We start from the raw sequence: 14,051 nt of genomic DNA on the forward strand, positions 1-14,051 counted from the left end.
CCCCCCCCGGTCAACAACTTTGAGTCCTCCTTTTCAAGGTCATGCTTATGGTCACCCTACCTGTTATCCATCCATCCTGTTATCCGTCTATCCTGTTATCCATCCATCCTGTTATCCATCCATCCTGTTATCCATCCATCCTGTTATCCATCCATCCTGTTATCCATCCATCCTGTTATCCGTCTATCCTGTTATCCGTCTATCCTGTTATCCGTCCATCCTGTTATCCGTCTATCCTGTTATCCATCCATCCTGTTATCCGTCTATCCTGTTATCCGTCCATCCTGTTATCCGTCTATCCTGTTATCCGTCCATCCTGTTATCCGTCTATCCTGTTATCCGTCCATCCTGTTACCCATCCATCCTGTTATCCATCCATCCTGTTATCCATCCATCCTGTTATCCATCCTGTTATCCATCCATCCTGTTATCCATCCTGTTATCCATCCATCCTGATATCCGTTCATCCTGTTATCCATCCATCCTGATATCCGTTCATCCTGTTATCCATCCATCCTGTTATCCACCCGTCCATAAAAAATAAAGAGGAAGTCATGTATTTATTTTCCTGTATGCTACATGTCTGCTACATGTGTTCTCCCCAGATGCTGGCCACACTGCTCATCTTCCGCCAGATCATGCAGAACTTCATGGAGGTTCTCCAGCCATACCTGTACGAGCACCACAAGCTGGGGGTGTTCACGCCCAGGGTCCTGTGGGAGCAGGCCCACACTGGGGTGCTCAAGTACGGACGCCTGGCACTAGGAAAGGCCCAGGCTTTCGTGGCGACCTACTGCAAGCAGGCCTCCAGAGGCCTAGCCCACCCAGACACAAGAGCATCTGAGCGGGGGAGGAGGGGAGACCTGAAGGTACTGCTGACACTCTGAGGGGAGGGAAGGGGAGAGGGGGAGGAGGGGATTGAAAAATACAAATAAAAATGAGAAAAAAAAGGAATGAATATTTTTGATATACAGTACTCTGCAAAAGTCTTAGGCACAATAAAAAAATTAAAAAAGTTTCAGAAAAATGCTTTAAGAAATAATGAAATAAAAAAATTCACAAAAGGTTTATCAAAATTGCACTTTTATACTGCTGCAAAAATAAAACATATATGTTACATATATTTCTTGAATTAAATGTTGCATAAAAAAACTGTAAAAACAAACAATTATAATAATAACTTATTATAATAGCTTCCTGTATAACATGTTCATGTCCCTGGATGAGAGCAGGCCTCTTGTATAACATGTTCATGTCCCTGGATGAGAGCAGACCTCCTGTATAACATGTTCATGTCCCTGGATGAGAGCAGACCTCCTGTATAACATGTTCATGTCCCTGGATGAGAGCAGGCCTCCTGTATAACATGTTCACGTCCGTGGATGAGAGCAGACCTCCTCTATAACATGTTCATGTCCCTGGATGAGAGCAGGCCTCCTGTATAACATGTTCATGTCCCTGGATGAGAGCAGGCCTCCTGTATAACATGTTCATGTCCCTGGATGAGAGCAGGCCTCCTGTATAACATGTTCATGTCCCTGGATGAGAGCAGGCCTCCTGTATAACATGTTCATGTCCCTGGATGAGAGCAGGCCTCCTGTATAACATGTTCATGTCCCTGGATGAGAGCAGGCCTCCTGTATAACATGTTCATGTCCCTGGATGAGAGCAGGCCTCCTGTATAACATGTTCATATCCCTGGATGAGAGCAGGCCTCCTGTATAACATGTTCATGTCCCTGGATGAGAGCAGGCCTCCTGTATAACATGTTCATGTCCCTGGATGAGAGCAGGCCGGCTTCAGGCTGTCGGAGGAGGAGTGGGAGCAGAGCGATGGTCTGAGACACAGGAAGGTCTGTTTCACCGAGACGGTGGCCTACAACCACCCCGCCGCCACGGCAACCCCCGCCGCCACGGCGACCCAGCAGGGGGCGGGGCCTCTCAGCTTCCTGGAGGACAGCCCCACCCTGCTGGAGGATGGCATGCACGCCACCAGCCTGTTCACCCTGGACGACAGCGACCACGGCGACAGTGACCACGGCGACAGCGAGGCGGAGACGGCGGATGCGGTGGCGACCACGTAAGCGACACCCTTAAACGTCTCACAGGGATTACAAAGTGTTTAAGACTTTATTTAACCTGGCAAGTTAAACCTCTTTTGTGTAGGTCGCCCAGCCTAGATAAAATATATTTAAAATTAAGATAAAGGTTGTTAAATAAACTATCAAATTGTGTAAACTTGACGTAAAGTGGGAAAAACTAAGCTTTTTTAAAATACATTCTTTTGATTGGAGAGCAGCGCCAGTATGACTGATGGTTCTGAAGCGGCAAACCAGAATGGGCGTGGCCAGGCAGACAGGAAGCAGGACAGGAAGTCATGGATTGATCCTCCGCTGGAGGAGGAAGAGTGTGGCTTGACTCTGACGCAGGCGGAAATCCAGAGCTGCATGCAGACCTACGAGGTACGATGATGGTGGTACACACACACACACACACACAGCATCTCATCATGTTGTACTTTCCTGTAACAGTAACCCTCACAACGCCTCCTGTTCCAACCATGTGACTTCAGTCCTCTGTGTACGCTCCGCCCCCCAGAGCACCCTGGAGGACTACCAGGAGATGTTTATCCAGTTTGGCTACGTGGTCCTCTTCTCTTCTGCCTTCCCGCTCGCCGCGCTGTGTGCGCTCATCAACAATGTGATCGAGATTCGCAGCGACGCCCTCAAGCTGTGCTGCGGGTTCCAGAGGCCCTTTGGAGAACGCGTGGACAACATCGGACAGTGGCAGGTCTGGAACCAAGACACAGGAAGCTATCAAGGAACAGGGGGTCTAGAAGAGGGTTGCAACATCCTGGATTTGATGCATTGTCTTTGGCAAATGCAGTGTTGTACTAATATGCTCCCTCTCTTTCCCCTTCCCCCTCTTTCTCTTGCTCCCCCCCCCCCCCCCCAACAGACAGTGATGGAGGTCATGGGACTGATTGCCATCATCGTGAACTGTTACCTGATTGGCCAGTGTGGTCAGCTGCAGCGGCTGTTCCCCTGGATGAGTCCTGAGATGATCATCATCTGTATTGTTCTGCTTGAGGTACGACAGATAGACAGGCAGACAGGCAGACAGACAGACAGACAGACAGACAGACAGACAGGCAGGCAGGCAGGCAGGCAGGCAGGCAGACAGGCAGACAGGCAGACAGAGAGACAGGCAGACCGACAGACAGGCAGACCGACAGACAGACAGACAGACAGGCAGACAGGCAGATAGGCAGACAGACATACAGGCAGACAGACAGACAGACAGACAGACAGACAGACAGGCAGGCAGGCAGGCAGGCAGGCAGGCAGGCAGGCAGGCAGGCAGGCTCACATACAAACAGACAGGCAGACAGACAGGCAGGCAGGCAGGCAGGCAGGCAGGCAGACCTTGGCTGATATTAGAGAGTGTGTTGACAGCACTTTGTGTGTGTGTGTGTTGACAGCACTTTGCTGTCCTGCTGAAGTACATCATCCATGTAGCAATCCCTGACGTTCCTGTGTGGGTGGCGGAGGAGATGGCCAAGCTGGAGTACCGACGCAGGGAGGCTTTCAAGGTAGGACTGGGGGGCAGGGGGCTGGGGGGCAGGGGGCAGGGGAGCCTTCAGAGTAGGAGAGTAGGGCTATCGCCTTCATGAATTGAGCCCATCTCTCTCCCCCATCCCTTCCCTCCTCCCCTCCCTTCCCCTCCTCCCCCCTCTCCTCCTCCCTCCCTCCTCCCTCCCCCCTCCTCCCTCCCTCCCTCCCTCCCCCTCCTCCTCCCTCCCTCCCTCCCTCCCCCTCCTCCTCCCTCCTCCTCCCCCCTCCTCCTCCCACCTCCTCCTCCCTCCCCCTCCCCCTCCTCCCTCCCTCCCTCCCTCCCTCCCCCTCCTCCATCCTCCCCCCTCCTCTTCCTCCTTCCTCCTCCCTCCCCCTCCTCCTCCCTCCCCCTCCTCCTCCTCCCTCTCCTACTCCCTCCTCCTCCCTCCTCCCTCCTCCCTCCTCCCTCCTCCCTCCTCCCTCCTCCCTCCTCCCTCCCCCCTCCTCCTCCTCCCTCCCCCCTCCTCCTCCCTCCTCCTCCTCTCCCCTCTCAGAAACACGAGCTCCAGGCCCAGCAGCACTTCCAGCAGCAGCAGCGCCAGCGCCGCGAGGAGGCGGAGCTACAGAGGCAGGCGGAGCAACAGGCCGAGGCTCGCCAGGAAGGCAGCGGCAAGGCTGAGGCCCACCAGCATCACCACGCCGCCGGAGGGGGTAAGGGGGGCGGGGGGGACAAGCCCCGCAGGCCCAGCTCCCTGCTGGGCTCCAACAAGCTGAAGCAGATCATCCCCCTGCAGGGGAAATTCTCCGGTTCACCCCGCTCCCCCCAGACGCCCCCAGGCGGGGAGGCTAAGCTGCCTGCCTTCCTCAACAAGCTGCTCAACAAGTCCCCCGAGGTGAAGAAGGAGGCCGCGGCCCCCGGGGGCCCGGAGCGGCCAGGAGCCCCCGGACAGCCCTTCAGCCCGGGCAGGCAGCTGGCCCCCAGCAGGTCTGGGGGGACGGTGGTGAGTGGGGGGCCAGGGGGCCCCGGAGGGGACGACAGGGCCACGCCCGAGGAGCTGCCATCCAGCGAGGGGGAGGGGGGCGAGGGGAGGCCCGGCGCCATGGACACCAACGGCTCAGGGTCGTAGGCGTCGCCGTGGAGACGCACAGAGCCAAGCCGGGGTGGGGGGGGGGGATGCTAAAGAACGATGGGGAGGTTGAGGAACACTGAAGAACGTTGAGGAACGTTGAGGAACGTTGAGGATTGCTTTGAAAAGTTGAAGACCACAAGAGGAGCAGACGCCTGCATGACTGGTTTGGGGTCTTTGCAGACTTTTATTCCAGAATCTTGTGTACAGTCGGCCTCAACTTGATAGTCAGGTTGTCAAGTTGAGACTACCGCCTCATCACATCCTCGGCTGAATATATTGATCCTGGTCATGTACTAGTTTGGGACGATGTCTGATATGTTGTAAATGTTCTGGACCGCATGTCTTCTACACTGGTTCTAAACTGTGTCATGAACTGGATGTGGTCCAAACCACAGTCTATGAGTACAGTACATCTAATCTACTGTTCCTGGACAGTGGGTCTGATATTGTAAAGATTCTGGACAGCAGAACTTTGTGTTCTGAAGCATGATTCCAAGCATGCGTGTGACATAGAGTAGTTTGTTTCTATGGAGCACCTTAAACATGCCACAACATACAGCAATATCATCTAGATTCACTGTGAGATACCGTCGATTTTATATTCAGTTTTTTCTATGAATTTTATTTTATTACATAAAAATAGTGAATGTACCACAGTGACACCAAATAAGACTCACTGGAATAAATATATATCAACTGGACAGGGTTTTGTGTTTTATTTTTTTGTTATACAAAACAAAAACCTAAACTATAATGATGAAATAAAAATAGACCATAAAACAACAAGATTTACTTTATTGAGAACAAGGATGCAAGGTTTTCAAAGCCAAAATGGAAGAAGTCTTCATTAAATATACTTTCATTTGACATGAAACAAAATAAAAAATAAACACTAGTTTTCTCCAATGCTCTATAATCAATATTCTTCCACTGACAGAAAATTGTCATAAAATATCCCAAAATAACAGAATCTAACTGGGTAGATATTGCTTGACTTTTTTCCACCCACTAAAATCAGAAGGATTTAACAGGTGGATCATATTAGCGACGTCCACAGAAGTGTTTGCACAGAGATCACACAGTTCCTACTCTGCATCTACAGGACAGGGAGGACCAAGGGCATCCAAATCTAAACAAGTTATATTAAAAAAATGACCCAATAGTCTACCTGTGAAAACACACAACATTAACTGTATCTGCAGACGGCTGGGGTAACTAGGTGCACAACAGCCATCCCATAATAGACAACCTACCACCATCTCAGACCTCTCTGGTCTGAGGAGTTTAGAGGCTACATGCACATGGGTGACCCAGGAAGTGACCCAGGAAGTACTCGGTTCCACTTCCTGTTTCAGTTCTGAGAGAGCTATACATACATGGTGACAGGGTTGTCAGGGCCACGCCCACTGCAAGTCTTTATACATAGCAGCATAGGGGAACAGGGGGAGGGGTCAAACACTGGGCACACTACGGTGGCTGAACTACACCAAGCTTCAAAAAACCTGAATGGCACTTTCCATGTCATGACAGTCCCTGTCTGGGAAATCTCTAAATCCCAAGATTCACCGTGGCTCTTAAACTGGTGCTGATGAGCAAAGTTGCTATAAACAAACATCACCCGGATGTACAGTTTCAAAGGGGAGCATCTGGCAGAGATGTGCTGAACACCAAGAGAACACACTGCAGATCTCACTTCACTATTGTAGTGTGTTAGTATTGCTCCCATTAGCTCAGTACAGCGAGAGGGTTTGCATGTGAATCCCGTCATGTGATCCACGTGGAAGCATTTAATTTACATTTCAACCAATCAACGGCTTCCAAAACATCTGTACTTCCTGATTCCTAGATTGTTACTGTGTAAACCATGAGGGGGGGGGGGGGGGGGTCACATGATCATGGAACACTTTTCCATTAAGGCCACTCATCAGACACACACCCCTCAAGGCTTCCTCACAAACACTCCTTTAAAGACGTATTCTCAGCTCAGGGTTCAAACCTGCTACTCCCCTGAGCCCCACAGGCCTGCAGGTGGACTGTGTCTCTGAACAGCACTCACTGCTCTGACATTAAACACTGAAGTCTACGCTGCCACCTAGTGGTAGAGGCGATCCTCCAGTCACCACGACCAGGAATGATCAAGCACCACACGCTGACAGACAGACCATAATAACACAACACTTGAAACATGCAGACGAGGATGTACACAGCTGTACAAGTGAACTAAAAAATAATAACAATCACATAATGAGCTCTAAGAAATAAGTCCCTGTGGAAGGAGATGGTAGGGGGTGAGGAGGTAGATTGCTGCCTGGGCCTTTTCACCAGGGCAGATGAATACACTAATCAGAGTGGATGGACAGAAGGATGGAGGCGTGGAGGAGGAGGATGTTGCCCAGATGAACCCAGACCAGGTGTTTTGTCTCTCACAGCAGCTTGGATGATGGTGGTCAGGCCACAGTCCTGCTCTCTGCTCCTTTATTACCCGGCTTGTTGCTAGTGTGTGTGTGTGGTCATGTAATCAAGCATAATTGTAGTAAGTGTGTGGCTGTGTGCCTGCTTAGGCCTGGGAGTATGTGTATAGATGTGTGTGTAGACATGTGTGTGTGTGTATCTGTGAGTGTGTGTGTGGTTGTGTGTCCCTCAGTGTGGTTCTAGAAGTCCTCGTTGAGCTCCCTGTCTGTCCTGGCCATCTTCCTGGGAGGAGCAGCCATGTTCTCCACCTCGGACACTTCCTGCTCACGCTTCTTAGCTGCATTCTGGAGGGAGGGGGAGAGGAAGTTAGGGTGTGGTGTGGTGAGGGTGTGGTGTGGTTGTGATGTGGTGTGGTTGTGATGTGGTGTGATGTGGTGAGGGTGTGATGTGGTGAGGGTGTGGTGAAGGTGTGATGTGGTGTGATGTGGTGTGGTGAGGGTGTGGTGAGGGTGTGGTGTGGGTGTGGTGAAGGTGTGATGTGGTGAGGGTGTGGTGAAGGTGTGGGTGTGGTGAAGGTGTGATGTGACTACCTTCTTGTCCCACTGCTGGTGAAGGTACCTCAGCAGAATATTTGTCTTCTCGGTCACGATGACTAGAAGACCACAAACAGACACAATTATTCAGGTGACTTAAATTTAATTTATTTTGCTACATAAAAACAGAACATGTGGGAAGTGAAGCAGAAGATCAAGGAAGTGTGTAGTTATAACCGTATTTTGGTGGTCAGAGTCAAGGAACGGTCTGCATTTACATAAGCACATCTCAGCTACCAGACACAGTAGATCAATAACAATATCTCAACTAGTATACATTATAGAGCAGCAGAGTTCACAAGTTCAAGACCCAGGAGCAGGGCCCTGCCCAGGAGGGCCACATTCACCTCACCTCCTGACTAGCAGCAGAGAGGAGCTGTAGATTCTAGTCTGTATCTGTCCACTAGAAGAACTACTAACAGGGGTCAGATGGCTGAGCGGTTAGGGAGTCGGCTGTGCCAAATGATGTTGTGTCCTTGGGCAAGGCACTTCACCCTACTTGCCTCGGGGGAAATGTCCCTGTACTTACTGTAAGTCTCTGGATAAGAGCGTCTGCTAAATGACTCAAATGTAAATGTAACCACACCTTCTGGCGGGTTATTGGATACTTACTCTGTTCAGACGGATACTCCCGCGTAGGAAGGTACACGGATGGCCGTCGGTTCTGGAATAACAAAAAACGATTCATCGCTAAGAGCCGTTGCCTCGTTCATTGATTTTCTGGCCACGTCCTTACAGATAATCGTTGACAAAAACCGCAGCATTCTTGAACTTCCCCGTCTAATGGTGACGTGTTCAGGTTGGCAGATCACCTTATGTGATAACGTTCTAATGGCAGACACGAAATATGTTGAAGCAATGTGCGGTAACTTACCGATGCTTTACAAACGGAGTCAGCATGAAACCTGCTGAAATTGCTTTTGTTGTATACAGGGAGTCCTTTCAGGAAGTCAGCCTAGACAATGAAAATCAAGTTTACTGACCAAAGCGAAAGTAAAAGCGACTAGGATACAATAACAATGTTGCCGAGCCCCATTAACTTGTCCGTTAACCAATTAGCTACAAAGACTGGCAAGCTTACTGTATTAGGTGGCGAGCTTGCTGTATTTATGTTTTGCTAACTAGTTCTACACAGCCAGCTGAATAACATCCGCTGAAAACTAGCTAACGCCACAATTAAGTTGGCTTGAGCAAGAAAAAAATAATGTAGAGCTACATCGAAATGAGCATTGTTTCCAGCAGTGGACAGACAGTCTAACTTGCTTACCTTGTCCATGTCTTTTCCCCAAAGTCGCTAGCTGGTTGGCTAGCTGCTGGGATCCTGTTATTTAGTTACCACAGGACGGGTTGTTTACCAATTCGCTCACTGTAAAACAACTGCACAATTAAAAATGTGTACCAAAATAAATCTTATTAAAGTGATTTCGGCGCAGATCACATCACGATGCACTTATAAACGGTTCGTTCGATACTTAATCTTCTGTGATAGCTAGATATGTAGCTAATAGTTTATTTAGCCGTGTGATACGCAATCTATCGTCTCCATTTTTGTTTGTTGCCTTGCTTTTTGCTCCGTGTGAATATGGGGGCGGTAACCTTCTCATTGGCTGATCTTTCATTGGCTGCAGAGCTATGGAATGCCAAATAACGGTTTTAATTGGTTAGATAAGTATAGCGTAACAACCCAGCCCTCCAATGCCAGAAAGGGTCCGCCTAATAAGAAGACGGGAGGGGCATAGGATCAAAATACAAGACATACAAAGTCGAAACGCATAAACTAGCCCTTTTCCTCAAAATAAAGTACAACATTTAGGGAGACATTTTTCCAGTTTCTCATCCATAGATACTTAATATTCAATCACTTGCAAATACTGTAAGTACTTAACCATCACCACCACAAATAACGTGATTCTGAGAGTGATTTATGTACAAGTGTTTATTAAGAGCAGCACACACATTCAAACACGTTTAAATGGCTCTAGTACAACAAGCATAACGCACAGATGCAGAATCCCAACCAACCGATGGACAAGAGTAATAACGATTATTTGGTGTCTTTCAGTCACAACTTCCATATGATGAGCCATTTCAAACCAAGATGTTTTGGTTGTATCTTACAGACAGGATAGCCTGCCTGTCTGTAAGATAGTCTGTCTGTCTGTCTGTCAGACAAGTACCATCATGGGTGACTGCTTCCTGCCTGATTACCACCCAGAGTCGCCGCCCTCCGCTGCCTGACCAAGTTAAACCAGACATATTCAAATACAATGCGAAAATGATTCGATACAAATCAGACCATCATCAAATAACTTCTTAGACTGAGCAGTCCCAAAAGTGGTAACATCCTCAGATCTCAACCTTGCACAAGCGTCCAAACACGGCTATTTATTCACCCAGAACCTCCAGTACCAGGACAGGTCTGATGAAAGTCCAACAGGAAGTAGTCTTTTCTTCATGTTGGTCAGTGTGTCAGCGACTTCCTCCCTTTCAGCATCCTGCGCAGGATGACCTCGATGCCTCCCTGGGTGCTCAGCCTCTTGATCCATCCGTGAGTTCTCTTTCTCTTGATGTTCTTGGGCTGATACTCCGTACCTCGCTTCCTGGTGCGGATCTGCTGATACTGCCACGGAAGCTGCTGGAACACCCCCGCTCCCTCCGGGCGCCACGAGAGAGGAGCGCACCTGCCGCTGGAAGTCTGGGGTTCTAGAATGGCGCTCGATGGAAACAAACCGCTCCTGCGTGGACACGGAACACGATGATAGAAAATACAGTGAGGTGAAGGGGTAGTTGGAGGCTGTTCGTATACTGGATTGTTTTTCGACATTATGGTCAGTTTTCCCAGACATGGATTAAGCCTAATCTTAGACTAAAAATTGAGATAAAAAATTATTTTCTCTCTTACTTTAGGTCTAGGCTTAATTCGTGTCTGGGAAACTTGGCCTATAGGTTTTAGATCAATAACACAACTATTGGTTCTGCAATTACTAATTCGGAAGATAACTGTGGGGTTTTTGGTTACGGATAGACTAAATATATTTCACACAGATAACACCATAATAATTTGCCAATCACATAATATGTGATGACAATAAATCATGTACGTTAATTTGCTAGCTTGGTTATGGGAGAATGAGCAGCCACCAATTAAGGCATCAACAATAAACATCCGTTTGTCACGAATCTAAACTCAAATAGTAACGACCGTAGTAGTGCCCAGCTTGCTAGCAACTGATGAGGCTAAGCTAGTTAGCTAACCTGGCAGAACTTTATCTGTAAACGCAAGATTTCTTCCCCTTCGATTAATCTTCAAAATGATTGTATGGTTACTATGATTACCTGCTCGAGGTTATCACTCCGCTGAAGCGGGACAGCGAGGATCTTATGATATTCATTTTGGAATATCTACACGATTTTGCACGGACATTGAAACGGCATGAAAGTCATTTGCCTGCAATGCCAACCCACACCTCAGACCATGCAGACATGTGATTGGGTGCTGGTAAAAGAGCCCGACCAATAACATTGACGCTTACTGAACCAACACGAAAGACGCATGTAAAAGAAGTGTTTTTCATTGTACTTTCATCTTGGACCAGCCTGTTTGTAATTTTGGTTAACAGCTTCTGCTTAATAAAATAAAATAAAAAACACACACACACTCTCATTACAAAACGCACATACACACACTCTAACACACTCACTCACTGTAACACACACTTGTTACCTACCCATCCCATCCGACCTTAGCAACAGGAACACACGGCACCTTATAGGCTTGTTCGCAGGCTCGGCTTGCCGGCTATTCGCTGCTCCTCGTGCCACTCCGACGGAGCGAGAAAAAAAACTTCCAGGATACCGTGGATGCAGATACAGCTGGGGCAACAGGGTTGTCAGAGCATCGCCTGTATACGCAGCGCCAGGGACGTGTAGCAACGCCAATTAGCCCCGTTTTCGAGACATGCATTATTTAATTAGCCTACTTTAGTCTTATTGCACGTGTTTGATTTAGTAATGTGTGGCTTGTTCACCGGACTCGATGTCTATGCTGCAGACCGATACACTGCAGAATCACACTGAGGGTCATTTTTTTCTGTTTTTTTTTTTGTGCGCCAAATGCATCGTATTTTTTCCCAGTTTGTGACTGATCTATGATCTGAGCCGTTCTTAGTCATCACGTGACGCACCTTAACCCTCGCAGGTAAGCATCGCTTCCTCTCTGCAGTAGACAACATGCATGATGATTGGATTTGGTCTGAAAGACAGTGATGATCAAGATCCATATGACGGTTATGCTCATATGCTGATCAATATGTTTTTGCACAAATACAATACGTTTGATAGGATATCAATGCATCAGGTAATCGGATCATATTGAACATGTATTGCATGTTACATTCTATTGCGCAACACATTCCCACTCAATTGTATTGATGTATTTTGTTGCCAAATATCTCGTCTGCACCCTGGAGCTGTCGATCTCTTATCCTGCTGTGAATTGTCTGTAAAATAATGTGGAGGATGAAAACGATGTGTGCACAAACCTGTAAACATAATGTCAAACACTGATGTTACTGTGCTCTTATAACATGCAAATCATCTTGATATCCTTTAATTACACTGTGAATTCCAACCTGTGTACCAAACCACAGGTTTGTTGTGGTTGTAGAAAAAAACATCTGTGTCTCCTTAAGCTGAGTGATGGAGGATGAATATCAATGAGGATGCTGAGCTGGCAACTGCAAAGGCGGAATATGTAGGTTAGAGAGAGAGAGAGAGAGAGAGGAGGAGAGAGAGGAGGAGGAGAGAGAGAGGAGAAAGGGAGAGAGAAAGAGAGAGAGAGAGAGAGAGAGAGAGAGAGGAGGAGAGAGGAGGAGGAGAGAGAGAGGAAGAGAGAGGAGGAGAGATAGGAAAGAGAGAGAGAGAAAGAGAGGGGGAGAGAGGAGGAGGAGAGAGAGAGGAAGAGAGAGGAGGAGAGATAGGAAAGAGAGAGAGAGAAAGAGAGGGGAGAGAAAGAGAGAGAAGAAGAGAGAGGAGGAGAGATAGGAAAGAGAGGGGAGAGAGAGAGAGAGGGGAGAGAAAGAGAGAGAGCACATAATGTCCTGTCTGTCTGAATGTGTGTCATGTCCGACTGCCTGGATACACCAGTTAATTCTGCATTGCAGAGTTGAGCCACACCGCCGAGCAAGATGGCTGAACGTCACGGTGCGGAGATGAGTTGAATTTAGGGTGGTCCTCTGGCAAGCCTGTTTGTATTCACATCACGCTCAATCACTGCCTTATCACCGCATCCTGCTTTACATCACAGTCAAGCAGCGTCATCAGCCCCCCCCTCAGCAGAGGTGACACAGAGGGCAGAGCAGTGGGCTGGGTGTGCAAGGTTCTGCTGCAGGTTCTGGTCTCATTCCCAAGGTGACCACTTCTTACAAGTGTGCCCACTGCTGCCCTCGCTGGCCCATCACATCTCAGGTACAGCCCACGTGATGGATCAGCCGGCCAATGAGATGTGGGATTACTGCTCAGGGAATCAGGTGGGGATGTACACTTTGTGTGACCTCTTCTCTGGGTTCTTCCTCATGTCTCCGTTACTTCTTACCTTCTTCTACCTGCGATTCCCAACCTGTGAGCTACGGCCCCATCATGGTCCGCCAGGGTAATGCAGGTGGGCCGCCAAACCAATGAACTAAAATATGAAAAATTAATAAATAGACAAATATTTATACATACTGTTGGTAAAAAAAATGTAAACAACATTTTGCCTTTTATTCTTAATGACCGAAACTCTAATAAATACGCTTGGCACGTTGACGGTAGCTCAACCAACATTTTTACATCTTAACTTGCACATGCCCACTATGCACACATCACTTCCGGTAGCGAGCAGTAACGTAAGTTCTCAAACTAACAAAATGCTTTTATGGGTTTTTTTGGAGTTTGGAGGATTTTCCCAAAATGACAATTAACAATGTACATAGGATTCTATGTTGCTGCCCTTCAAGCACGAGGGAAGGTTCAGCTGTCCAGAGGGCCTGTCAGAACAGACCAACAGGACTGAGGTGGAACCATCACAATCCCCCATCAGACACATTGGTTTTACGCAGTCAGAAGGATTAATAATTTAGACTCATCTTTCCTTGTTTGAATTATGTATAACACTGGAGTAGGAAGAGGAGGAAGAGGAGAAGGAGGAAGAGAGTGAGGAGGAAGAGAGTGAGGAGGAAGAGAGTGAGGAGGAAGAGGAGAAGGAGGAAGAGAGTGAGGAGGAAGAGGACAAGGAGGAAGAGAGTGAGGAGGAAGAGGAGAAGGAGGAAGAGAGTGAGGAGGAAGAGGAGAAGGAGGAAGAGAGTGAGGAGGAAGAGGACAAGG

The 14,051-nt window shown here is 48.2% G+C and overlaps 3 protein-coding genes across 3 annotated transcripts in view; 1 reads left to right on the forward strand and 2 right to left on the reverse strand.

The window, feature by feature from the left end:
• LOC146272126 (anoctamin-8-like) overlaps positions 1-4,680 on the forward strand; it is a 12,632-nt gene extending 7,952 nt beyond the window's left edge. The window contains exons 13-19 of the mRNA XM_084707689.1: positions 606-869; positions 1,793-2,079; positions 2,299-2,461; positions 2,598-2,789; positions 2,958-3,089; positions 3,481-3,591; positions 4,108-4,680. Coding sequence (XP_084563815.1) covers positions 606-869; positions 1,793-2,079; positions 2,299-2,461; positions 2,598-2,789; positions 2,958-3,089; positions 3,481-3,591; positions 4,108-4,680 — 1,722 coding nt within the window. The remainder of the gene's footprint in view (positions 1-605; positions 870-1,792; positions 2,080-2,298; positions 2,462-2,597; positions 2,790-2,957; positions 3,090-3,480; positions 3,592-4,107) is intronic.
• A 780-nt stretch (positions 4,681-5,460) lies between these two features.
• On the reverse strand, positions 5,461-9,263 carry LOC146272128 (DET1- and DDB1-associated protein 1-like). Its single transcript, XM_084708476.1, has 5 exons — positions 8,956-9,263; positions 8,563-8,643; positions 8,301-8,352; positions 7,686-7,747; positions 5,461-7,439 (listed from the first exon to the last, which is right to left on the reverse strand). Exons 1-5 carry the CDS (start codon positions 8,962-8,964, stop codon positions 7,335-7,337), a joined length of 309 nt encoding a protein of 102 aa, XP_084564602.1. The 5' UTR covers positions 8,965-9,263; the 3' UTR covers positions 5,461-7,334.
• Positions 9,264-9,609: 346 nt separating this feature from the next.
• Positions 9,610-11,162, reverse strand: mrpl34 (mitochondrial ribosomal protein L34). Its single transcript, XM_084707942.1, has 2 exons — positions 11,025-11,162; positions 9,610-10,423 (listed from the first exon to the last, which is right to left on the reverse strand). Exons 1-2 carry the CDS (start codon positions 11,078-11,080, stop codon positions 10,150-10,152), a joined length of 330 nt encoding a protein of 109 aa, XP_084564068.1. The 5' UTR covers positions 11,081-11,162; the 3' UTR covers positions 9,610-10,149.
• Positions 11,163-14,051: the final 2,889 nt, after the last annotated feature.

This window comes from Hypomesus nipponensis, chromosome 10 (genome assembly GCF_054491055.1).
Source record: "Hypomesus nipponensis isolate SF chromosome 10, ASM5449105v1, whole genome shotgun sequence".
In the NCBI taxonomy this organism is placed as follows: Eukaryota; Metazoa; Chordata; class Actinopteri; order Osmeriformes; family Osmeridae; genus Hypomesus; species Hypomesus nipponensis.

Bases quoted from the DNA above. Each gene is read 5' to 3' on its own strand.
- mrpl34 (XM_084707942.1), bottom strand. From the start codon at position 11,080: ATGAATATCATAAGATCCTCGCTGTCCCGCTTCAGCGGAGTGATAACC. The intron at 10,424-11,024 runs GTAATCATAGTA...GTGTCCACGCAG, and splicing joins GGAGTGATAACCTCGAGCAG to GAGCGGTTTGTTTCCATCGA.
- LOC146272128 (XM_084708476.1), bottom strand. The intron at 8,353-8,562 runs GTAAGTTACCGC...TTGTTATTCCAG, and splicing joins ACTCCGTTTGTAAAGCATCG to AACCGACGGCCATCCGTGTA. The intron at 7,440-7,685 runs GTAGTCACATCA...CCCTCCCTCCAG, and splicing joins ACCAGCAGTGGGACAAGAAG to AATGCAGCTAAGAAGCGTGA.